The sequence below is a fragment of the Oncorhynchus gorbuscha genome, linkage group LG03 (assembly GCF_021184085.1).
Source record: "Oncorhynchus gorbuscha isolate QuinsamMale2020 ecotype Even-year linkage group LG03, OgorEven_v1.0, whole genome shotgun sequence".
NCBI lineage: Eukaryota > Metazoa > Chordata > Actinopteri > Salmoniformes > Salmonidae > Oncorhynchus > Oncorhynchus gorbuscha.
The window spans coordinates 28430092-28456390 of record NC_060175.1 but is presented as its reverse complement, the minus strand read 5'-3'; the positions used below and the strand labels follow the sequence as shown (position 1 = coordinate 28456390).

The 26299-nt window shown below is 43.0% G+C and overlaps 1 protein-coding gene across 1 annotated transcript in view; it reads left to right on the top strand.

The window, feature by feature from the left end:
• The window catches only part of loxl2a (lysyl oxidase-like 2a), a 75274-nt gene that overhangs the window by 38212 nt on the left and 10763 nt on the right, over positions 1-26299 (top strand). The window contains exons 5-9 of the mRNA XM_046341644.1: positions 350-560; positions 10091-10274; positions 15367-15518; positions 17169-17336; positions 25094-25259. Of these exons, the coding sequence (XP_046197600.1) occupies positions 350-560; positions 10091-10274; positions 15367-15518; positions 17169-17336; positions 25094-25259 (881 nt within the window). The remainder of the gene's footprint in view (positions 1-349; positions 561-10090; positions 10275-15366; positions 15519-17168; positions 17337-25093; positions 25260-26299) is intronic.

The following is a 26299-nucleotide window of genomic DNA, read 5'->3' as shown; positions in this document are numbered from 1 at the left end:
TTATACTCATTATCAACACGGTTGAGTTAACCTAAAATGTGCTGTACAGTGGGGTTAGCCAATTCCAGAAGCCATTCTACTTTTAGCACAAAATGCAGATGGGAACAACCTTGCTCTTAAAACCGTCAATAAATAAAAGTCTAAAACTCCCAAGTTGAATTGGACAACATATTTATTCAGGAAGGGTAGGGTAATATTTCTCGAAGTGTTTTATGTATTATAAAAAGCAAGGTTGTTTGTATAATGTTTACTCATCGGGTACTGTAGAGAAGATCATGTTTTCACAGCATGCTAAAATGAGAAAATAACCATTTTAATTTAGTGCACTTCAACAAAATCTTGTTCTCAGGCTGCTGGCCAAGCGGAGGAAGAAGAACTACTGGGACTTCGGAGTGAACTGCACGGGGAACGAGGCCAGCCTGCATGGCTGTAAGCTGGGCCACAAGGTGGAGGGGAATGCCACCTGTGAGAAGGGGATGCCCGTGGTGGTGAGCTGTGTCCCAGGACGGGCATTTGCTCCCAGCTATACCCAGGGCTTCAGCAAGGCCTACAGGGTGGAGGTAGGTTGAATCATCTGGAATGAGAGAGAGCTTATGATATGATAGAGATGTGAATACTACAGTTTGAGCTGTCTCTGGCATTGAAATTGAAAGCATTCAGAAGAGGAGAAAATTATGAAGAACAAGACCCTAGGAAAGTCCTGAGTTGTTAAAGACATGCTTCGGAACTTTGGCGACTACTTTGGGCTGGATGTGTCAATGTGTTGTTCATTTGTGCATAATCTATGAGTAGAATTAGCCACGAAATCCCAAGTTTGAAAGCAAATATTTTTCTCAAAGCTGTGCTGTGCCATTTTCCCAAAATTTTCCCCCACGTGGGCCAGCCCCCTAACAATTCGAGTTCAAGCCAATGAGCTAGAGGTCTTCACGGATCCACCTGTACCCCCTTCACGGATCCACCTGTACCCCCTTCATGGATCCACCTGTACCCCTTTCACGGATCCACCTGTACCCCCTTCACGGATCCACCTGTACCCCCTTCACGGATCCACCTGTACCCCCTTCACGGATCCACCTGTACCCCCTTCACGGATCCACCTGTACCCCCTTCACAGATCCACCTGTACCCCCTTCACGGATCCACTTGTACCCCCTTCACGGATCCAGAATTCTAAATAATGTCACGTCACAGGTGATATGATTGTCACGGGTCTCTGGTATGTGTAATTTTAAGTGACTTGTCCGGAAAGGCCCATACCAATCCAAACATGACTGCTTCAATAGAGAGAAATGTTATAATTTATGCTGCTGCTCTTGCTTTTTACGAGTGTGGGGCGTGTAGTTTGTTGTTGTTGTTGGCCAATTATAAGTCATCAAAGCAGCCTCTGTGTGTGGCAAAAGTTAGGAGATATCTAATCAATGGAAGATGGAATTAAAATGACAGAATAAACATTTAAAGGAGAATGATAGGCTACAATGAGCAAGAGCCAACATTGGGCTGCTACTTAATATTCTGAATGGAGATGTTATTTGTAACTGTAAGATGAGAAAGTGCATGCACTGCAGCCTCTTTTAGCCTAGCAAATATTAATATTTGATGATAAATAACCTAGCTATGTCAGCTATTAGTCTATTATAGTGCGAGTCGGCTTGTTGGTTGGTTTCTGTCTGTCATCTCTCCCTCCCTGCTCCCTGTGTCACTCGCTCACAGTATGGACCCTCCCCCACCTGCTATAGCGGCACCTCTTTCTCCCTGCTCTCGCGCTTTATCACTGTGGCTATAGATACTTTTGTACCTGTTTCCTTCTGCATCTTCACAAGTTCCTTTGCTGTTGTTCTGGGATTGATTTGCACTTTTCGCACCAAAGTACGTTCATCTCTAGGAGACAGAACACGTTTCCTTCCTGAGCGGTATGACGGCTGCGTGGTCCCATGGTGTTTATACTTGCGTACTATTGTTTGTACAGATGAACGTGGTACCTTCAGGTGTTTGGAAATTTCTCCCAAGGATGAACCAGACAATTATTTTTCTGAGGTCTTGGCTGATTTCTTTTCATTTCCCCATGATATCAAGCAAAGAGGCACTGAGTTTGAAGGTAGGCCTTTAAATATATCCACAGGTACACCTCCAATTGACTCAAATTATGTCAATTAGCCTATCAGAAGCTTCTAAAGCCATGACATCATTTTCTGTAATTTTCCAAGCTTTAAAGGCACAGTCAACTCAGTGTATATAAACTTCTGACCCACTGGATTTGTGATACAGTGAAGTATAAGTGAAATAATCTGTCTGTAAACAATTGTTGGAAAAATTACTTGTTTCATGCACAAAGTAGATGTCCTAACCGACTTGCCAAAACTATAGTTTGTTAACAAGACGTTTGTGGAGTGGTTGAAAAACAAGTTTTAATGACTCCATCCTAAGTGTATATAAACTTCTGACTTCAACTGAATCAATATTTTGCTGTCTTGCTAAGTGGATGGTCTCTACAGAAGGTGTAAACCGTACAGCCAAATGGTTACTTGCATAGTAGCAATATCAGAAATAGATATTGTCAATATAAATAAAATAATATACAGTATTTACAAGAACAATATCAATAACGATATCAGTGATAGACGAGGTAATTATATGCATACAATCAGGGGTAAAGTGACTGAGCAGCAGGATAAAACAATAGTAGCAGCAAAGTATGGTGTGTGTGAGTCATTTGAATAGAGGCACTGCAGATAGTGCAAATGACTGGTCTGTCCGAACCACGCATGAACAAGGCAATCTATATTCAGAGAGCCTGTTTCTGTCCTGCCCTTGACTTTGGTTTAGGAAATGTGATGTCCTCTTCGTTGCAAAACTCCCTGATCTTCTCAAAAAAATGAGTTTGTCTAGCTGTGTCCAGTCCAGGTGGTGCTTGTACAGGCAGATCATCTATGGGAGGAAGGATGTCAGCATTGCGCAGCAGCTGAAACCTGGTCCCGACAGTCCGAGCGCTCCTTGGCGACAACAACACCAGGAATAAAATTCAATCAGAAGACATAACAACATTGCTCAACATCAATTTAACTCCCAAGTTTAGATAAGAAGAGTAACCTCATACAATGCAATGAAAATGATTTTCACCTGAAGTGCTGGTACTGCTTCATCTGTGGCAGCGGCCTGAAGTACAGAGTCAGGTGTTGTTGCCAACCATAGCTTTCCAAAAGAACCGTATCATCCTCCAGTCCAACCAGCTGTGGGATGTTAACCCCTGTCACAGTGCTGACTTCAACACTAACAATCTCAGACAAAGTGTTCACTCTGGTCTTTCTGAAGTGCTGCTTGATGAGGCCGAAGCACCAGTCGGGGGCAAACTTGGTGTGGCCTGTGATCAGGAAGTGAAGGTCCAGACTGTTTTCAGGTTCAGTCGGGGGCCCACAGATACATAAATAATGTGAGATCAAAAAAGTAGTGCCAATCATGTTGGAGGACAATTAAATAAATCAAAATGTGTTTAAGCATTACATACCAAGTGTTGTCACCAATTCCTTGTAGAGACGCCACACTGCTGCTTTTGTCACATGGGATGACAGCAGCTTTCCACCAAAGTGTTTGGTCTGGGTGGCGTCCTGGTAATACTATTGCATTATCCTCTGCGTAGTTGTTGATGAAGTTCACCACATGTTGCAAGTCCTCGTGCTTCAGGTGTCACCTGTGCTTGCTTGGGCCAGCTCTCTTTTTGATGGGAGCCATTAGAACATTCTCCTTGTATGACTGGGGGAGGAGAGTCAGGTGTTTTCTACTGATGCTGAAAGACAAATTCCAGATACAAATACTTTTGCATTATTATACAATAGATGCAAAATGGTATTCTAAAATATCACTACAAAGTTCATACACGTAATGTTAGCTAGCCAGCCATCTAACGTCAGCTAACATTATCTAGCTAACAGCAAGCTTTAACTTGGGGTCTTTTGTTTAGACGTGTAGCAAGCTAAATAATGAACCGCCTGATAAATTCAGGGCAGAAATGTTATTGAGAGCAGTAGCAACATACTTGCAGTTCTCCGTGGCTAACATTATATCTTTTGAAAAAACCTGCAGTAGAAAGGATTATGTACGCATAATGAGCAACTCATTTTAGAGACACAAGATGCATTTCTCGGCATGTCCAGCCCACTCATTATCTCAGCCAATCATGGCTAGCAGGAAGGTTACGACTTTTTCTTTGGCTAAAACCAACTAGACTCGTAATTTAACAACTTTATTCGTATATTTGCACTCGTGAGCGCTACTTTCGGAACTACTGGCTAAAAAGTATACAAAAATACCGGAGAATCTCTTTAATGTTATGTAAAATCCATTCTGTCATGCCTGCTCCCCTCCCCCTTTCTGGCGCTCGAGGGCACCAGGCTGCCCATCATTACGCACACCTGTCATCATAGTTATGCGCATCAGCGCTTCATTGGACTAACCTGTACTCCTTCATTTTTTTGATTCCCCCCTCTATATCGGTCTGTTCCTCAGTTTGATCCCCGTGTCAGCATTAATGTAGTTTTGTTTCCCCTGTCCAGATGCTGTCCATGTTTTGTTTCATGTCCATTGTTAATTAAATGTTCACTCCCTCTTACTTCTCGTCTCCCAGCATCTGTCCTGACGTTGGCCTGTGGGTAAGGTTTATGACCCCCCCCATAAATACCTTTCTCCCTTCCCTCTCTCTCTGACTCTACTGAAGGACTCTTGAATAGCCTTTGTTAAACATAGAGTCTGGGAACATCAAACAAGTGGGGGAAAGGAACCATAATTCGGTAATAGAACCAGTTGAAAATATGCGTTGGTACTTAATGAATATGATGTCAGTTCGGTTGTCATCTGAGACATTATGACTGATGACAGGACGACATAAACTGTATCTAGGGAAGTCTACACATCCTAGTTATCAGATTCACATGGAATTGTTGTGAGGACGGACAACGTATCCAGTCTAACACAAAACGACGATACTACAACGTATCGAATTTACCACCAATGACATTCTTCCGAGGACAGGAAGATCTCTGTTGGCCAACATCTACGACCAACCTACCGAAGCGCAGCTCAGAGTAAATATTTATTGCATTTTCCTTTTCCAAATGGGCGGTAATTTAGAATGCATAAGATTTACGATAGCATGGCTTCTCTGTTTGGCTTCTTTGTTCCTCAGTCTTCCCACTCTTTCACTCAAACCCAACCCCCCCTGAGCCCTCTCCTCTACTCCCTGTTCACCCACGACTGTGTGGCCATGCACGTCTCCAACTCAATCATCAAGTTTGCGGACGACACTACAGTGGTAGGCTTGATTACCAACAATGACGAGACGGCCTACAGGGAGGAGATGAGGGCCCTCGGAGTGTGGTGTCAGGAAAATAACCTCACACTCAACTTCAACCAAACTAAGGAGATGATTGTGGACTTCAGGAAACTTCAGAGGGAGCACCCCCCTCTCCACATCGATGGGACAGTAGTGGAGAGGGTAGTAAGTTTTAAGTTCCTCGGCATACACATCACAGACAAACTGAATTGGTCCACCCACACAGACAGCATCGTGAAGAAGGCGCAGCAGCGCCTCTAAAACCTCAGGAGGCTGAAGAAATTTGGCTTGTCACCAAAAGCACTCACAAACTTCTACAGGTGCACAATCGAGAGCATCCTGTCAGGCTGTATCACCGCCTGGTACGGCAACTGCTCCGCCCACAACCGCAAGGCTCTCCAGAGGGTAGTGAGGTCTGCACAACGCATCACCGGGGGCAAACTACCTGCCCTCCAGGACACCTACACCACCCAATGTCACAGGAAGGCAAGAAAGATCATCAAGGACAACAACCAACCCGCTATCATCCGAGGTCAGTACAGGTGCGAGGTCAGTACAAGTGCATCAAAGCAGGGACCGAGAGACTGAAAAACAGCTTCTATCTCAAGGCCATCAGACTGTTAAACAGCTACCACTAACATTAAGTGGCTGCTGCCAACACACTGACTCAACTCCAGCCACTTTAATAATATAATGGGAATTGATGGAAATTGATGTAAAATATATCACTAGCCACTTTAAACAATGCTACTTAATACACTGCTCAAAAACATTAAGGGAACACTTAACCTCTTGCTCCTACCTGGCACGCAGGCGCTACGCTAAATGCTAATAGTATTAGTTAAAACTCAAACGTTCATTAAAATACACATGCAGGGTATTGAATTAAAGCTACACTCGTTGTGAATCCAGGCAACAAGTCAGATTTTTAAAATGCTTTTCGGCGAAAGCATGAGAAGCTATTATCTGATAGCATGTAACACCCCAAAAGACCCACAGGGGACGTAAACAAAATAATTAGCATAGTCGTCGCTACACAAACCGCACAAATAAAATATAAAACATTCATTACCTTTGACCATCTTCTTTGTTGGCACTCCTAGATGTCCCATAATCACTATTGGGTCTTTTTTTAAAATTAAATCGGTCCATATATAGCCTAGATATCGATCTATGAAGACTGTGTGATAAACGAAAAAAAATAGCGTTTCATAACATAACGTCATTTTTTTCATTCAAAAAGTCGACGATAAACTTTAACAAAACACTTCAAAATACTTTTGTAATGCAACTTTAGGTATTAGTACACGTTAATAAGCGATAAAATTCTTCAGGAGGCGATGTAAATTCTATAGGTGTCCGTCTGGAAAAAATGTCTGGATATTTCTCAACCAAAACATCAGGTCGGAGACCGGAAGGAATCGGTTCCCTTGATTTGGTTTGACCAAGAATCAAAGCCGAAGCAAATGACAAGACTCTAGACATCGTGTGGAAGCTGTAGGTACTGCAACCTCGGCCTCATTTAATTCGGTTCTTCTTGAACAATTCCTGGAAGTGGCGCATGGATATTTATTTCCATTTTCAGTGATCAGATTTTCCTGCACTTTTCGATGAAACGCACTTTCTGTTATAGTCACAGCAGTGATTTAACCAGTTTTATTAACGTCTGAGTGTTTTCTATCCACACATACTAATCATATGCATATACTATATTCCTGGCATGAGCAGCAGGGCGCTGAAATGTTGCGTGATTTTTAACAGAATGTTCGAAAAAGTAGGGGGTAGGAGTAAGAGGTTAAACAACACAATGTAACTCCAAGTCAATCATACTTCTGTGAAATCAAACTGTCCACTTAGAAAGCAACACTGATTGACAATACATTTCACATGCTGTTGTGCAAATGGAATAGACAACAGGTGGAAATTATAGGCAATCAGCAAGACACCCCCAATAAAGGAGTGGTTCTGCAGGTGGGGACCACAGACCACTTCTCAGTTCCTATGCTTTCTGGCTGATGTTTTGGTCACTTTTGAATGCTGGCGGTGCTTTCACTCTAGTGGTAGCATGAGACGGAGTCTACAACCCACACAAGTGGCTCAGGTAGTGCAGCTCATCCAAGATGGCACATCAATGCGAGCTGTGGCAAGAAGGTTTGCTGTGTCTGTTAGCATAGTGTCCAGAGCATGGAGGCGCTACCAGGAGACAGGCCAGTATATCAGGAGATGTGGAGGAGGCCGTAGGAGGGCAACCACCCAGCAGCAGGACCGCTACCTCTGCCTTTGTGCAAGGAGGAGCAGGAGGAGCACTGCCAGAGCCCTGCAAAATGACCTCCAGCGGGCCACAAATGTGCATGTGTCTGCTCAAACGGTCAGAAAGACTCCATGAGGGTGGTATGAGGGCCCGACATCCTCAGGTGGGGGTTGTGCTTACAGCCCAACACCGTGCAGAACGTTTTTCATTTGCCAGAGAACAACAATATTGGCAAATTCGCCACTGGCGCCCTGTGCTCTTCACAGATGAAAGCAGGTTCACACTGAGCACATGTGACAGACGTGACAGTCTGGAGACGCCGTGGAGAACGTTCTGCTGCCTGCAACATCCTCCAGCATGACCGGTTTGGCGGTGGGTCAGTCATGGTGTTGGGTGGCATTTCTTTGGGGGGCCGCACAGCCCTCCATGTGCTCACCAGAGGTAGCCTGACTGCCATTAGGTACTGAGATGAGATCCTCAGACCCCTTGTGAGACCATATGCTGGTGTGGTTGGCCCTGGGTTCCTCCTAATGCAAGACAATGCTAGACCTCATGTGGCTGGAGTATGTCAGCAGTTCCTGCAAGAGGAAGGCATTGATGCTATGGACTGGCCCGCCCGTAGTGTGGTTTTCCAATTTAATTTTGAGTGTGATAAATTTGATTTCCATTGATAATTTGTGTGTGATTTTCTTGTCAGCACATTCAACTATGTAAAGAAAAAAGTATTTAATAAGAATATTTCATTCATTGAGATCTAGGATATGTTATTTTAGTGTTCCCTTTATTTTGTTGAGCAGTGTATAATGTTTACATACCCTACATTACTCATCTCATATGTATATACTGTACTCTATATCATCTTCTGCATCTTTATGTAATACATGTATCACTAGCCACTTTAAACTATGCCACTTTGTTTACATACCCTACATTACTCATCTCATATGTGTATACTGTACTCGATACCATCTACTGCATCTTGCCTATGCCGTTCTGTACCATCACTCATTCATATATCTTTATGTACATATTCTTTATCCCTTTACACATGTGTGTATAAGGTAGTAGTTTTGGAATTGTTAGGTGAGATTACTCGTTGGTTATTACTGCATTGTCGGAACTAGAAGCACAAGCATTTCGCTACACCCGCATTAACATCTGCTAACCATGTGTATGGGACAAATACATTTGATTTGATTTGATTCCTATGTGTAACTAGAAATGATGTCGGCTCCGTCCACCAGGGACGTTTTCTGTATGACATAATTTGCATTTTGTGTATATGTAATTCTGTGTGATTAGTTAGGTATTTAGATAAATAAATAATTAAACCCAATTTTGTATTGCTGACTCAACTTGTTAGCCAGGGTTCGTCAAGTTAACCAAGAATGTACAACTTTCAGATGAGACTGAAATAAGGTGACGATTAATATTGACTGCTATTGATGTAAAATATTACTAGGTCTTTAAGAGTTTATTCGGAAGATAACAGCTCTATAAACACTCTTTCGTGGTGCCCTGACTTTCTAGTTAATTACATTTACATGATTAGCTCAATCAGGTAATATTAATTACAGAGAAAGGATTTTATAGAATAGCATGTCATATCACTTAATCCGGCATAGCGAAAGACACGACACACCAATATTGGAAGCATCAGGGAGTTTTTTATTGTTGTTTCGGGTTGGTGACGTTGGGTCCGGATGCCGCTGCTGATGGAACAGGGGGTGCCTTAGCTGGCTCATCAGGCTCAAGAGGTTTCCTTGCCTCGGTTGGCTCGGCAGGCTCCCACCCCACATCATGCCTCAGCCGGCTCGTCGGGCTACCACGCAATAGCCGGCACGTCGGGATCCCTCGCCCGGCCCATCAGGCTCGCCCAGGTGGGACGCCGGGTGCCGCCCCTATAGGGGGGGTACTGTCATTCCTGCTCCCACTCCCCCTCAATGGCGTTAGAGGGCGCCAGGCTGCCCATCATTACGCACACCTGTCACCATCGTTACGCGCATGCCCCCTCTATATTTGTCTGTTCCTCAGTTTGATCCCCGTGTCAGCATTAATGTCGTTTGGTTTCCTCTGTCCAGAAGCTGTCCGTGTTTTGTTTCATGTCCGTTATTTATTAAATGTTTACTCCCTGTGCTTGCTTCTCGTCTCCCAGCATCCTTACACTCTTCTTAGATTTCTCCAAACACAGCTATATTGTGCACATTCTGTTTGCAAGTGATTCAACTCAGAGACCCAAGCTGTAGAACACTGTGTTGGAACACTTTACTAATGAGTCATGAGCTCTGGACTAAAGACAGAATAGATACAGTACACTGATCTCAAACCCCCCCTCTCTCTCATAATAAGTCATAATTATCCCAAAATGTATGAAACAATACAATATTGTTTGTCTTTGTGGTTCTACTAAGTAAATGTCTCATTGGACCTATTCAAAACAGTATGTCAACTGAATGTGAACTATTGTTTCTCAGTAACAGTAGGCCTAACTGTTGTACCATGAATCATTTCCGCAGCAACCCCTGGTGCGTCTGAGAGGTGGGGCCAACACAGGAGACGGGCGAGTGGAGGTGCTGAAGAATGGCGAATGGGGCACCGTCTGTGATGACAGCTGGAACCTAAAGGCAGCGTCCGTGGTGTGTCGAGAACTGGGCTTCGGGAGTGCAAAGGAGGCCCTCGCTGGAGGCAGGCTGGGACAAGGTAGGTCTTCTCTCTCTCTGTGCTTGCCAGTTAAAGCCTTCTACATGCCAACCAAGTACATTCACCAACTGTAATGGAATATGGAATAATTGATTAATAGTCATCCGGTAAGTCTCAGACCAACCACCTCAGACAGCTCTGATGTTGGTGGGATTTGGAGGATGATGGAGGCAACAAGGATATGTTGGCACGACTGCCATATTGCATCTCCATCCCAAAGCCCTTGCTTGGAAGTGTACTTCGCCAGACTGCCAGGAACCTTGCCCTCATCCAGTCCAAGGTGGCGAGACATGGTAGTGATGACACCATAAGCCTCTTTGATCTCTGCACCAGACAGTATGCTCTTGCCAGCATACTCGGGGTCCAAAATGTACGCTGCGGCGTGTATGGGCTTCAGGCAGAAGTCTTCAAGCCTTTTTATTTATTTCAGGACTCCAGTTTCCTCTGCTTGGACCAACAGTGAAGTGGGCAGGGCAGTACATATTTATTTTCTTACATCTGCAAGCAGAGTCTGAACATCAGACAGGATGTTTGTCTCTCTCAATCTGTGCAATGGCTCCTGCTATAGGTTTCAGGAGTTTCTGGCTGCTTACCACTCTCTCCCAAAATATATCATCCAGGAGGATCCTCTTGATGGGGCTGTCCATATCGGCAGACTGTGATATGGCCATTTGTTGAGAGACTCCTTCCTCTCCAAGAGACTGTCAAACATGATGACAACACCACCCCAACGGGTGTTGCTGGGCAGCTTCAATGTGGTGCTCTTATTCTTCTCACTTTGCTTGGTTAGGTAGATTGCTGCAATAACTTGAGGACCCTTCACATACATAACCATTTCCTTGGCTCTCATGCAGAGTGTATCCATTGTTTTCAGTGCCATGATGTCATTGAGGAGCAGATTCAATGCATGAGCAGCACAGCCAATGGGTGTGGTGTGATGGTAGGACTCCTCCACTTTAGACCAAGCAGACTTCATGTTCGCAGCATTTTCTGTCACCATTGCAAATACCTTCTGTGGTCCAAGGTTATTGATGACTGCCTTCAGCTCATCTGCAATGTAGAGACCGGTGTGTCTGTTGTCCCTTGTGTCTGTGCTCTTGTAGAATACTGGTTGAGGGGTGGAGATGATGTAGTTAATTATTCCTTGCCCATGAACATTCAACCACCCATCAGAGATGATTGCAATACAGTCTGCTTTCTCTATGATTTGCTTGACCTTCACTTGAACTCTGTTGAACTCTGCATCCAGCAAATGAGTAGATAAAGCATGTCTGGTTGGAGGGGTGTATGCTGGGCGAAGAACATTCAGAAATCTCTTCCAATACACATTTCCTGTGAGCATCAGAGGTGAACCATTTGCATAGACAGCTCGAGCAAGACATTCATTACCATTTCTCTGTCTATGTTCCTCCATTGAGTAAAACAAAACATGAGCTGTTGCTATCGATAAGGTGTCTGATTTCGACCTCGGATAGAAGTAGAGGGAGTTTCGTCAGAGGTTGCTTGTTGTGAGCGCTGAGGGAACTTTATGCACTTGGCCAGATGATTCGGCATCTTTGTTGCATTCTTCACATATGATTTGGCACAGTATTTGCAAATGTACACAGATTTTCCTTCTACATTAGCTGCAGTGAAATGTCTCCACACATCAGATAGTGCCCATGGCATTTTCCTGTAAAGATTATAAAAGAATTGTATAAAACAATACAATTCCATATACGGATAAATAGTTAAGCAGTTAGATTAAAACAACTCCTTTGTAAGATAAATGTTTTAAAATGAAACATGTATGGAAACAGGTGAATTAACATTCTTCAGTTAGCAGGCTCAAGCAAGCTAAAACCCACATGGTAGCAAAAACGACCTAGCAGAAATTGTTAACAAGTTCGAAATGATTTAAACACACTTTGCTGTAGGCTACTATTTACTAGTTAACCTGTTGCGATGAGCAATCCCATATCCGGGATCCTATTTATAGCCTCAAGCTCATTACCATAACACAACGTTAACTATTCATGAAAATCGCAAATGAAATGAAATAAATATATTAGCTCTCAAGCTTAGCCTTTTGTTAACAACACTGTTATCTCAGATTTTCAAAATATGCTTTTGAACCATAGCTAAACAAGCATTTGTGTAAGAGTATTGATAGCTAGCATAACATTAAGCCTAGCATTCAGCATGCAACATTTTCACAAAAACAAGAAAAGCATTCAAATAAAATCATTTACCTTTGAAGAACTTCAGATGTTTTCAATGAGGAGACTCTCCGTTAGATAGCAAATGTTCAGTTTTTCCAAAAAGATTATTTGTGTAGGACAAATCGCTCCGTTTTGTTCATCACGTTTGGCTACGAAAAAAACCTGTATCCAGGAGTGTAATTATCGCCGCAAGCTCATTAGCATAACGCAACGTTAACTATTCATGAAAATCGCAAATGAAATAAATATATTAGCTCTCAAGCTTAGCCTTTTGTTAACAACACTGTCATCTCAGATTTTCAAAATATGCTTTTGAACCATAGCTAAACAAGCATTTGTTGTAAGAGTATTGATAGCTAGCATAGCATTAAGCCTAGCATTCAGCATGCAACATTTTCACAAAAACAAGAAAAGCATTCAAATAAAATAATTTACCTTTGAAGAACTTCAGATGTTTTCAATGAGGAGACTCTCCGTTAGATAGCAAATGTTCAGTTTTTCCAAAAAGATTATTTGTGTAGAACAAATCGCTCCGTTTTGTTCATCACGTTTGGCTACGAAAAAAACCTGTATCCAGGAGTGTAATTATCGCTGCAAGCTCATTAGCATAACGCAACGTTAACTATTCATGAAAATCGCAAATGAAATAAATATATTAGCTCTCAAGCTTAGCCTTTTGTTAACAACACTGTCATCTCAGATTTTCAAAATATGCTTTTGAACCATAGCTAAACAAGCATTTGTGTAAGAGTATTGATAGCTAGCATAGCATTAAGCCTAGCATTCAGCATGCAACATTTTCACAAAAACAAGAAAAGCATTCAAATAAAATAATTTACCTTTGAAGAACTTCAGATGTTTTCAATGAGGAGACTCTCCGTTAGATAGCAAATGTTCAGTTTTTCCAAAAATATTATTTGTGTAGGACAAATCGCTCCGTTTTGTTCATCACGTTTGGGTAAGAAAAAAACAGAAAATGAAGTCATTACAACGCAAACTTTTTTTCCAAATTAACTCCATGATATCGACAGAAACATGGCAAACGTTGTTTAGAATCAATCCTCAAGGTGTTTTTCACATATCTATCCATGATAAATCATTTGTGGCAGTTGACTTTCTCCTCTGAAGAAAATGGAACGCGCATGGAGCTGGAGACCTGGTAAATGTAGTCTCTTATGGTCAATCTTCCAATGATATGCCTACAAATACGTCACAATGCTGCAGACACCTTGGGGAAACGACAGAAAGTGCAGGCTCATTCCTGGAGCATTCACAGCCATATAAGGAGACATTGGAACACAGGGCATTCAAAATCTGGACCATTTCCTGTATGAAATTTCATCATGGTTTCGCCTGTAGCATTAGTTCTGGGGCACTCACAGATAATATCTTTGCAGTTTTGGAAACGTCAGAGTTTTTTCTTTCCAAAGCTGTCAATTACATGCATAGTCGAGCATCTTTTCGTGACAAAATATCTTGTTTAAAACGGAAACGTTTTTTATCCAAAAATTAAAAGAGCGCCCCCTATCTCAAAGAAGTTAACAAATAATCTTGTGTGTCATATAAAATATATTCACCCCACCTAGTATTGTAATCAAAACTTACCAGAAAGCATGTTCGACCTTGGCTCATACAGTGTCATAGTGTGGGCTCAAAAGCATCTCATTAGTGTGCAAGATCTTGATAATCAGCTGTACATGTGATGGAAGAGTGCACTGCACATGTGATGGAAGAATGTGCTGTGCATGCAGAGGGTTGCAATTCCATTTGAATTGGGGATAGTTTTACCAAAATATGCCACAAGATCTATAATTGCCTTATGTGTATCCCACAAAAAAAGGTCAATTGTAATAAGCTAACTTTTTTTGATGAATTTAAGCAAAATTCCCCAAGTTGGGCTTAACTTCCCATGGAAAATTTCAGGAAAAAGCCCGGAAATATTCAAGGAAAGTTTCCGACCCTTTGCAACCCTAGTTAAGATACAGAAATAAGCTGCATTTTACATCTGCATTTTTAGCTGAAAGTAATTAATGTTAACAATATCAAGTAGGGATATCATGTAATTTATCTGGAGTCCAGAGCATGCAGAATCATAAGGCCAACTGGGTAGCCCTTTTTTTCCTCACAAATAGTGTAATTCATTTCCCAGAATATGTAACATCTTGATCCCATAATATTGAAGGCAATGCGATGTTACAGCTACAGTATCTTTAGACATACAGCCTGTAGCCACCCAAAATATTAAAATGATCAATCAAATTATTCTGGCAAAGATGCCTCCATAGTAGTTTTCTAAACTGTATTCTTTGTGGATAATATAAATGTAGGCCTAATCTGTTTTTGTTAGGCAAAACCGGAGAAAAGGAAGCAAGTGTTTTCTGGTCACTAATCTGGATATGCGCCCCCATGCTGCGGCTACTCTCTCTAGCTTTGTGGAGAGTAATCCATGGAGACTCTGTGCCACAAAATGAGTGACAAAACATGACAAAACCTGGCCAGATAAGTCCATAGTCTTGAGGCGCCAAGTCTCAAGATATTTTATTTAATATCAAGTTGAGTCTCAAGTCATCAAATTTGTCAAGTCATGTGACTCGAGTCCACACCTCTGGAGAGAACAGTTCAATGTTCCCAAGAGCCCTACTCAAATGGGTCAGAGTTGTCCTAAAAGTGTGATTGTACCCCTGTTACACATCATTGCCATGCATTTAAACATAGTTGGCTGGTTTCCCAGATGCAGATTAAGCCTAGTCCTGAACTAAAATGCTCTTTCAATGGAGAATCTCCATTCTGTCTGTCTCCTGGGGTATTGAAAGCATAGAGATACATATTTAATTATATGATTGAGAGAGTGGGATGGAGCTGACTCCAGGTGTGTCTTCTCTCCTCTGTAGGAATGGGCCCAGTCCATATGAATGAGGTGGAGTGCTCTGGCTTTGAGAAGTCCCTCACAGAGTGTTACTTCAACAGAGATGCCCTGGGCTGCAGTCACGAGGAGGACGCTGCGGTTAGATGTAATGTTCCTGCCATGGGCTTCCAGAACAAAGTGAGTAGGCCTAGTAAATGCCCACCGCTCATTGGTATTACTCATATAGTACTTGTGTATTACTCATATATAACTAGTATATAAGTCTATTGCCAACTGTTGCCAAATGAAAATGAACAAATACACTAAACGTTTGTTTGTCATCTGTGGATGTGCAAAGTTTAGTTGTTGCGATTCCATCATTGATGCCAACTACAAATTTTAGCCAAACTATTTTCATAGTAGAAGAAATGCTTCTAAAAATACTTTAGATAAAGCATTTCACAGCCAAAGAGAGAATTTATGACAAATATTTTCTGTTTTCTCAGTCATTCAGAATACTCAACAAAGATGATGGAATATGCTACCTCTTTGAATCAAGTGTCTTTTTTAGCTCATAATAAACATCCAATATGTGGCCTAGCAGGTGATCGAGTGCAGTTTTATTTTTACTGGTGTCCGCAGAGGTACTGCAGGGGGTCCGCAAATGTATTATTGTTATATTTTTGAAAAATATATTTTATGTGGAGAAAAAAAGCATTTCATGAATATTGGTAGCTGCAACAGAATACCACTGTGGATAGCATTTTTATGTCTCTGCATCCAATAAAAGGGAAGTTCACAAGCCACTGCTAACTAGCGTTAGCACAATGACTGGACGTCTAAAGGAAGAGTTAGCATGGTAGCTGTTCTTGTTCATCCGACTCTGGGGAAGTAGATAAATGGCTTCATTGAGAAAATCTCAAACGATACGTTTAATATGTAGGAAGTTACAGTAATTGGAGTTAATTACAGATTTTTTTCTGTATAGAAAACTCTTAGGCAGGCCGTCTAAGTGGTACATTTCTGGATGGAAAAACTGTTTCAGAGTCAACGTAAACAACTAAAACCAGATAGAAAGCATGCATAAAAGATATTGAACTATATTTATTTTTAGATAATACCGTTTTTGAAAACAAATAATTAAATTAGAGTTAGACATTCAGGGAGAAAATCCCCCCCCAAAACAGGCATTCAGGGCACATGCCCATTGATTTTGCTATATTTGAGCAGAAGAACACAGCATTAGCCAGGGTGAAATGCATAGAATTGCAGAAAATTTGCTTGAAAACTGCAAAATTATCTCCATGCCAAACTGTGTAGAATTGCTAGATATTAGCTTCAAAACTGCAACAATTTATGGGGAAATGTGTAGAATTGTCGAAAATGTGCTTTACAATAGCAATATTTTCTCTATGCCGCCAAGATATCTTTCTAGCTAATAGACTATGTTAAAGTTTACACTTCCTCTCTCAATGAACTGTGGGGAGGACAAAATAATGAAACTGTCTACCAAGTCTATTCATTTTAAAATGTTGATTACTTCTACTTGCCATTATTATTCAGCTGATGATAAGGCAAAACCTGATTTTAAATTGTTTTGCTAACAAATGATGAAGGCTCCTTTGTCGCTAGTTTGCCTGTGCGGGAGTCCATGGGCTCGACCCCTGGTATAGTGGTCTAAGCCACTGCCCCTAAAACACATAAGCATGGATTCCATCTCAGCACACTCGGCACACTTTCTCCTCCTGTCTTTCCTCTCTATCTCTGGCATGTCCAATAAACCCAAAACATATGAGCAGAATGGGACTGCCTTTATAAACATCTAATCTCTCCTTTACTGTGTTGCAGCTGCGTCTGAGCGGTGGGCGGAACCCGTTTGAGGGGCGTGTGGAGGTGCTGGCGGGGAATAATGACTCGCTGGTGTGGGGCACAGTGTGTAGTGATAGCTGGGGCACCATGGAGGCCACGGTCGTATGCAGGCAGCTGGGCCTTGGGTTTGCCAGCAACGCCTTCCAGGTGCGTTTACACACATCAAACGCTCATCTCATTGGCTAGTCAGCCAGATGATCAAAAGCCTAACATTCTTTGACAAACGGTCAATTTCATCTCAGATTTTGTTTATAATTATTTCAAAATCCTGTACAGTAAAACTATTACCATTGTGTGTCCTGTTTCTGTGTAAGTATCGACAACATGTAATAATATAAAGGGTCAATTATACCTTTTGTGTGATTGGAACTCACAGATAAGTATAGGTTTTTACCCCAGTGTTATTTGTGTGGATGTTGGGGAAATAGTCAGGTCTAGCACTGGTGCTATTACTTCATAAAACTACCTAATTTGGTCCTACTGTGTTTCAAGTTGGCCTCAGTTATATACATCAGAGCCATGTAACCACCTCCAGTAAACGTCATATATCCATATGGGTCTGATATACTTAGCTGTAAACAGCTGGAGATGCTCACTAAAGGAAACTAGGAAAGTAAAAGGGGCTCTGACCTTAGAGTTTATAGTCTCCATACTGACAGAGGGGATGGAGTGAGGAGAGGCTACAGGTTAGCCTGGGTACCATAAACATTCACATGTACAGGCCTGTGGCGTATGTGAACAGTATACACTTGGTGGTGGGGAGTCCGCTCCCGCTCTTTGAAGTTTCATTGGCCCACCACCATCAGCAATCCCTATATTGGTGAGATACACTTTTCTGCTGATGTACCAGACCTATTAGTGTTGTTATTTTGATTATTTGTGTTGTTTAAAGGATTATACAAGAGCTATCTTTAGTCCCATGGTGTGCGATACACCACCTCTATGTGCATTCTTTATTACAAAAAAAATGTTGGGGTTCGGACGAGTCGACTGTTTGAGTCTGTCATCATTAAATAATTTGTAGTGTATTAACATGCTGAATGCCACTGGCAGTGGTGCTAAAAGCCTGGAAAGTATTTATGAATCATGGAAGAACTGGGTTAATGGGAGGGAGAGTTTAATGAGTGGAAATTGGACTGGGCTGATAGAGCTCAGAGTAATTGTGTACTAATCCGCCTCTTAATGGCAGTCTACATAACATTTCCATGATGTGTTTGGGGATGCTTTAAATGTACTAGAAAGCACACACACATGTTCACAGACAGACACACAGAAAGACACTTTTATTTGTTACTTGTATTTCTCCTGTGTTTTTGTTCACCTTATGTTATTTGTAGTGCTACATTGATATTGATTACTGCATTGTTGGGTTTGGAGCTTGCAAGAAAGGCATTTCACTGTACTTGTGCAGGTGACATTAAAACTAAAAACTTTCCTGCAGAGATCCAGTAATGTTATGTAAACAGAGGTTAATCTGTTACAAAAGCCTGGTGGAGAGTAGAGCAAAGACGGAAGCAGCAGACCCTGTCCCATGGAGAGTAGAGCAGAGACGGAAGCAGCAGACCCTGTCCCGTGAAGAGTAGAGAAAAGACGGAAGCAGCAGAGCCTGTCCCGTGGAGAGTAGAGCAAAGACGGAAGCAGCAGACCCTGTCCCATGGAGAGTAGAGCAGAGACGGAAGCAGCAGAGCCTGTCCCGTGGAGAGTAGAGCAAAGACGGAAGCAGCAGACCCTGTCCCATGGAGAGTAGAGCAGAGACGGAAGCAGCAGAGCCTGTCCCGTGGAGAGTAGAGCAAAGACGGAAGCAGCAGACCCTGTCCCATGGAGAGTAGAGCAGAGACGGAAGCAGCAGACCCTGTCCCGTGGAGAGTAGAGCAAAGACGGAAGCAGCAGACCCTGTCCCATGGAGAGTAGAGCAGAGACGGAAGCAGCAGAGCCCATCCCGTCGAGAGTAGAGCAGAGACGGAAGCAGCAGACCCTGTCCCAGATGGTGGAGCAGCAGCAGCAGCAGATTAGACATTCCATCATCAAACACACACAGCTTCCTGATTTACTGCTCTGGTTCCCCTTTCCTGACTTACTGCTCCTCTGGTTCCTCTTTCCTGACTTACTGCCCTGCCCCTCTGGTTCCTCTTTCCTGACTTACTGCTCCTCTGGTTCCTCTTTCCTGACTTACTGCTCCTCTGGTTCCTCTTTCCTGACTTATTGCTCCTCTGGTTCCTCTTTCCTGACTTATTGCTCCTCTGGTTCCTCTTTCCTGACTTACTGCTCCTCTGGTTCCTCTTTCCTGACTTACTGCTCCTCTGGTTCGTCTTTCCTGACTTACTGCCCTGCCCCTCTGGTTCCTCTTTCCTGACTTACTGCTTCTCTGGTTCCTCTTTCCTGACTTACTGCCCCTCTGGTTCCTCTTTCCTGACTTACTGCTCCTCTGGTTCCTCTTTCCTGACTTACTGCTCCTCTGGTTCCTCTTTCCTGACTTACTGCTCCTCTGGTTCCTCTTTCCTGACTTACTGCCCTGCCCCTCTGGTTCCTCTTTCCTGACTTACTGCTCCTCTGGTTCCTCTTTCCTGACTTACTGCTCCTCTGGTTCCTCTTTCCTGACTCCATTCCATAGAACCCCCCCTGCATCCCCCCAAACCACCCTCCCCATCCCACCCACCCCTACTCATTTTCTATTGGAGATACCAGGAAGAATGAGTTTTTATCCTCTTGGCTTTGGGAATCGATATAGATGCATACAGATGATACAGTATTAAGAGGCTGAGTCAGATCCATGAGGACAGATGTAATACATTACTCACTCATTGTGACTCACCCACTCTCTTTTTCGTTCATTCTCTCTCTCTTTAAATATCATTTACATTTACATTTAAGTCATTTAGCAGACGCTCTTATCCAGAGCGACTTACAAAATATGGTTGAGTTTTACAGCAAAATACATTACATAGTAACATTTCATTTAAGATGTAGAGACTGTTTCTTTAAGGATCTTGCTACTTGCTTTATAAAGCCTCATCATCAGAAACATGAAATCTAGAAAACATCCACCAGAGAAAAAGAGGCCTAACCCATATGCTATTCACTTCCTCGATTACATATGGTCTATCTTCTCAAGGAGTTTTGGACAACAACTATCAGAATGGGTTCTACTAGGCAGTTGTTCCCATATCTCAACAATAGCAAAATTGTGGTTAGGTGTCTTGCTCAAGGGCACATTGACAGATTTCTGCACCTTGTCGGCTTGAGTATTGAAATCAAACTTTATTTGTCACATGCGCCGAATACAATAAGTGTAGACCTTACCGTGAAATGCTTACTTACAAGCCCAAAACCAACAGTGCAGTTCAAGAAGAGTTAAGAAAATATTTACCAAATAAACTAAAGTTATTTTTTTTTAAGTAACACAAAACGAGGCTATATACAGGTGGTACTGGTACCGAGTCAGTGTGCAGGGGTACAGGTTAGTTGAGGTAATTTGTACATGTAGGTAGGGGTGAAGTGACTATGCATAGATGTCACTGTTGTCATCAGCAAACTTAATGATGGTGTTGGAGTTGTGTTTGGGCCCGCAGTCATGGGTGAACAGGAAGTACAGGAGGGGACAAAGTACACACCCTTGAGGGGCTCCAGTGTTGAGGATCGGGGTGGCAAACGTGTTGTTGTCTACACTTACCACCTGGGGGCAGCCTCTCAGGAAGTCCAGGATCTAGTTGCAGAGGGAGGTGTTTAGTCCCAGGGTCCTTAGCTTAGTGATGAGCTTCATGGGCACTATGGTGTTGAACACTGAGCTGTGGTCAATGAAAAGCATTCTCACACAGGTCTTCCTTTTGTCCAGGTGGAAAGGGCAGTGTGGAGTGTGATTTGAGATTGTGTCATCAGTGGATCTGTTGAGGCAGTGTACAAATTGGAGTGGGTCTATGGTATCTGAGAGGATGCTGTTGATGCCATGACCAGCCTTTCAAAGCACTTCATGGCTACCGACGTGAGTGCTACCGGGCGGTAATCATTTAGGCAGTTTACCTTCGCTTCCTTGGGCCAGGGGCTATGGTGGTCTGCTTGAAACATGTAGGTATTACAGACATTTGCCAGGTGGTCCGCGCATGCTTTGAGTACACATCATGGTAATCCATCCGGGCCCGGGGCTTTGTGTATGTTGATCTGTTTAAAGGTCTTGCTCATAACGGCTCCTGAGAGCGTTATCACAGTCAACAGCTGGTGCTCTCGCGCATGCTTCAATGTTGCCTGCCTCGAAGCGAGCATGAAAGGCATTTCGCTCGTCTGGTAGGCTTGCATCACTCGGCAGCTCTGGGTTTCCCTTTGCAGTACGTAATAGTTTTCAAGCCCTGCCACATCTTTCGAGTGTCAGAGCTGGTGTAGTAGCATTCAATCACAATCCTGTATTGACGCTTTGCTTGTTTGATGGTTCGTCTGAGGGCATAGGGGGATTTCTTATAGGCGTCCGGATTAGTGTCCCGCTCCTTGAAAGCAGCAGCTCTAGCTTTTAGCTCGAATGCGGATGAGGCCTGTAATCCATGGCTTCTGGTTGGTTAATGTACATACAGTCACTGTGGGGACGACGTCGTCGATGCACTTATTGATTAAGACGATGACTGAGGTGGTATACTCCTTAATGCCATTGGATGAATCCCGGAACATATTCCAGTCTGTGCTAGCATAACAGTCCTGTAGCGTAGCATCCGCTATTTAGTTTTAGCTTGAAATCAGGAATCAGGAGGATAGAATTATGGTCAGATTTGCCAAATGGATGGTGGGGGAGAGCTTTGTATGCATCTATGCGTGTGAAGTAAAGGTGGTCTAGAGGTTTTTTTCCTCTGGTTGCTTATGTGACATCCTGGTAAAATTTGGTAAAACTGATTTAAGTTTGCCTGCATTAAAGTCCCCGGCCATTAGGAGCGCCACTTCTGTGTGAGCATTTTCTTGTTTGCTTATGGCCTTATAGAGTTGGTTGAGTGTGGTCTTAGTGCCAGCATCTTTCTGTGGAGGTAAATAGATGGCTACAAAAAAATGGTAGATAGTGTGGTCTACAGCTTATCATAAGGTACTCTACCTCAGGTGAGCAGTACTTCAAGACTTCTTTAATATTAGACATTACACACCAGCTGTTATTGACAAAAAGACACACACCCCCACCCCTTGTCTTACCAGACGTAGCTTCTCTGTTCTGCCGGTGCATGGAAAATTCCCGCCAGCTCTATATTATCCGCTAGCTCTATATTAAGATATTATAGTTCTTAATGTTCCGTTGGTAGGATAATCGCAATCGTAGGTCATTCATTTTATTTTCCAATGATTGAAAGTAGAATGAATGGCAGTGGGAGTTTACTTGCTAGCCTACGGATTCTCAGAAGGCAGCCTGATCTGTGTCCTCTTCCGCCGTCTTTTCTTCACGCAAATGACCGGGATCTGGGCCTGTTCCTGGGAGAGCAGTATATCCTTTTCGTCAGACATGTTCAAAGAAAAATATTTTTCTAGTTAGTGGTGATGTTCTTAGGTCCAAAAGTTATTTTCTAACATAAGACGGTAGCAGCAACATTATGTATAAAATACACTGCTCAAAAAAATAAAGGGAACACTAAGATAACACATCCTAGATCTGAATGAATGAAATATTCTTATTAAATACTTTTTTCTTTACATAGTTGAATGTGCTGACAACAAAATCACACAAAAATTATCAATGGAAATTAAATTTATCAACCCATGGAGGTCTGGATTTGGAGTCACACTCAAAATTAAAGTGGAAAACCACACTACCAGCTGATCCAACTTTGATGTAATGTCCTTAAAACAAGTCAGAATGAGGCTCAGTAGTGTGTGTGGCCTCCACGTGCCTGTATGACCTCCCAAAAATCGCTGAAGTTGGAGACTTTTATCTCCCTCACCAACTTCAAACATCTGCTATCTGAGCAGCTAACCGATCGCTGTACATAGTCTATTGGTAAATAGCCCACCCATTTTCACCTACCTCATCCCCATACTGTTTTTATTTATTGACTTTTCTGCTCTTTTGCACACCAATATCTCTACCTGTACATGACCATCTGATCATTTATCACTCCAGTGTTAATCTGCAAAATTGTAATTATTTGCCTACCTCCTCATGCCTTTTGCACACAATGTATATAGACTCCCCTTTTTTTCTACTGTGTTATTGACTTGTTAATAGTTTACTCCATGTGTAACTCTGTGTTGTCTGTTCACACTGCTATGCTTTATCTTGGCCAGGTCGCAGTTGCAAATAAGAACTTGTTCTCAATTAGCCTACCTGGTTAAATAAAGGTGAAATAAAAAAATAAAATACAACTCCTGGGCATGCTCCTGATGAGGTGGCGGATGGTCTCCTGAGGGATCTCCTCCCAGACCTGGACTAAAGCATCCGCCCAACTCCTGGACAGTCTGTGGTGCAACGTGGCGTTGGTGGATGGAGCGAGACATGATGTCCCAGATGTGCTCAATTGGATTCAGGTCTGGGGAACGGGCGGGCCAGTCCATAGCATCAATGCCTTCCTCTTGCAGGAAAGGCTGACACACTCCAGCCACATGAGGTCTAGCATTGTCTTGCATTAGGAGGAACCCAGGGCCAACCGCACCAGCATATGGTCTCACAAGGGGTCTGAGGATCTCATCTCGGTACCTAATGGCAGTCAGGCTACCTCTGGTGAGCACATGGAGGGCTGTGCCGCCCCCCAAAGAAATTCCACCCAACACCATGACTGACCCACCGCCAAACCGGTCATGCTGGAGGATGTTGCAGGCAGCAGAACGTTCTCCATGGCGTCTCCAGACTCGGTCACATCTGTCACATGTGCTCAGTGTGAACCTGCTTTCATCTGTGAAGAGCACAGGACGTCAATGGCGAACTTGCCAATCTTGGTGTTCTCTGGCAAATGCCAAACGTCCTGCACAGTGTTGGGCTGTAAGCACAACCCCCACATGTGGACGTCGGGCCCTCATTACCACCCTCATGGAGTCTGTTTCTGACCGTTTGAGCAGACACATGCACATTTGTGGCCTGTTGGAGGCCATTTTGCAGGGCTCTGGCAGTGCTCCTCCTGCTCCTCCTTGCACAAAGGCGGAGGTAGCGGTCCTGCTGCTGGGTTATTGCCCTCCTACGGCTTCCTCCACTTCTTCTGATGTACTGGCCTGTCTCCTGGTAGCATCTCCATGCTCTGACACACACAGCAAACCTTCTTGCCACAGCTCACATTAATGTGCCATCCTGGATGAGCTGCACTACCTGAGCCACTTGTTTGGGTTGTAGACTCCGTCTCATGCTACCACTCGAGTGAAAGCACCGCCAGCATTCAAAAGTGACCAAAACATCAGCCAGGAAGCATAGGAACTGAGAAGTGGTCTGTGGTCACCACCTGTAGAACCACTCCTTTATTGGTGGTGTCTTGCTAATTGCCTATAATTTCCACCTGTTGTCTATTCCATTTGCACAACAGCATGTGACATTTAATGTCAATCAGTGTTGCTTACTAAGTGGACAGTTTGATTTCACAGAAGTGTGATTGACTTGGAGTTACATTGTGTTGTTTAAGTGTTCCCTTTATTGTTTTGAGCAGTGTATATGTGTATAAAATAAATGAAAAAGTTACAAACAACACAAAAAAACTAACAAAATAGCACAATTGGTTAGGGGCATGTAAAACGTCAAACATCCTCTTCGGCGCCATCTTAACCAGCGACCATTAGGATACTGCGCTCAAACCGCTAGCTGCCGCCCTATAGCTATGCAGGTCCATGACTTGAAGGGATGGAAATGTAGATAGGGAAACCTCTTGTTGTAAAATGACTAACAGTTTCCCCTCTTGAGTTTAGAGAATGGAAGCTGGGCCTATGTTTGATGAGTTTGCCTGTGTGATGTTATTTCTCCCTACTAGGAGACGTGGTACTGGCCGGGAGACGTGAGGGCTGATGACGTGGTGATGAGCGGGGTCAGGTGCTCAGGAACGGAGATGACCTTGGCCCAATGCCTCCATCACGGGAAACACCTCCACTGCCCTCGAGGGGGAGGGCGCTTTGCTGCTGGAGTATCCTGCTCAGAGTGTAAGTCACTGATGATAACTACGGTCTGTAATTAAGGTCTAGATTCAATCAGATCAAGAGTTAACCGGCGATGGCAGACACCCGCATAGCAGATGTTTTGGCGGTGTCTGAGGTAGAACCGCGTTGGAGCAGTAAAATTATTGAGAAGTTGCTCTTGTGATCATTGTCACGAAGCCACACCCGGCCCACTCGCGTTAGAAGTTCAAAACAAGAAATTGTAGGCTATATAGAAATAATGATGCTAAAATTTAAAATCATTAAACAAAATAATGAGGGTTTCTATCAGCCTAATCCAGGTGTAGATTACATCTCACATTCCAGTGTCCAACTTGTAAACAAGGCTACATGGGATTTCTGTTAATGCAACTCCATGCAGCAAATGGCAATGTCCACTTTTGGTATAATGCCAGGAGCCACTTATGGATTTGGCAGTTCTACCTCCGACACGTCAAAACAACCGCTATGCGGATGTCGACCAAAGCAGATCTGATTGAATAGAGCCCTAAGACCCTGAAAACTCCTGACCAACCCTCAGCCCTAATACTCAAGGCACCACTGCAGGAACACAACACATACAACCTCTGCAATAGTTAGATGATTAGTAATGATGAACAATCAAATCACCATTCCACATCACTGTGTCATGCCTAAGAACAGCCCTTAGCCGTGGTATATACCACACTCCCTCAGGCCTTATTGCTTAAATATATTCCACTCATTATCCAAATTTTATTGATACACTAAGCTGATGAATTTCAAGCAGAGACAGGCGATAGTGTATCAGTTGACTTGTCACGTAGAAAAGGTGATCTTGTACAATGTTGCACAGGGCAGAATGGCATACAACACTGTGCTACATTTTTACACTAGCCAACAACTTGACAATATCCCTATTTCTGATGATTTATCCTACTTATGTACTGTATAAGGATAATGAAACCTTAAGACTGACATGTTTCTCAACATGCTCACAACCTGACATTGGATACAAATGTGTATCTTGTATTTTTTTGCTATTAGATGAAATGGTAGTTAAAATG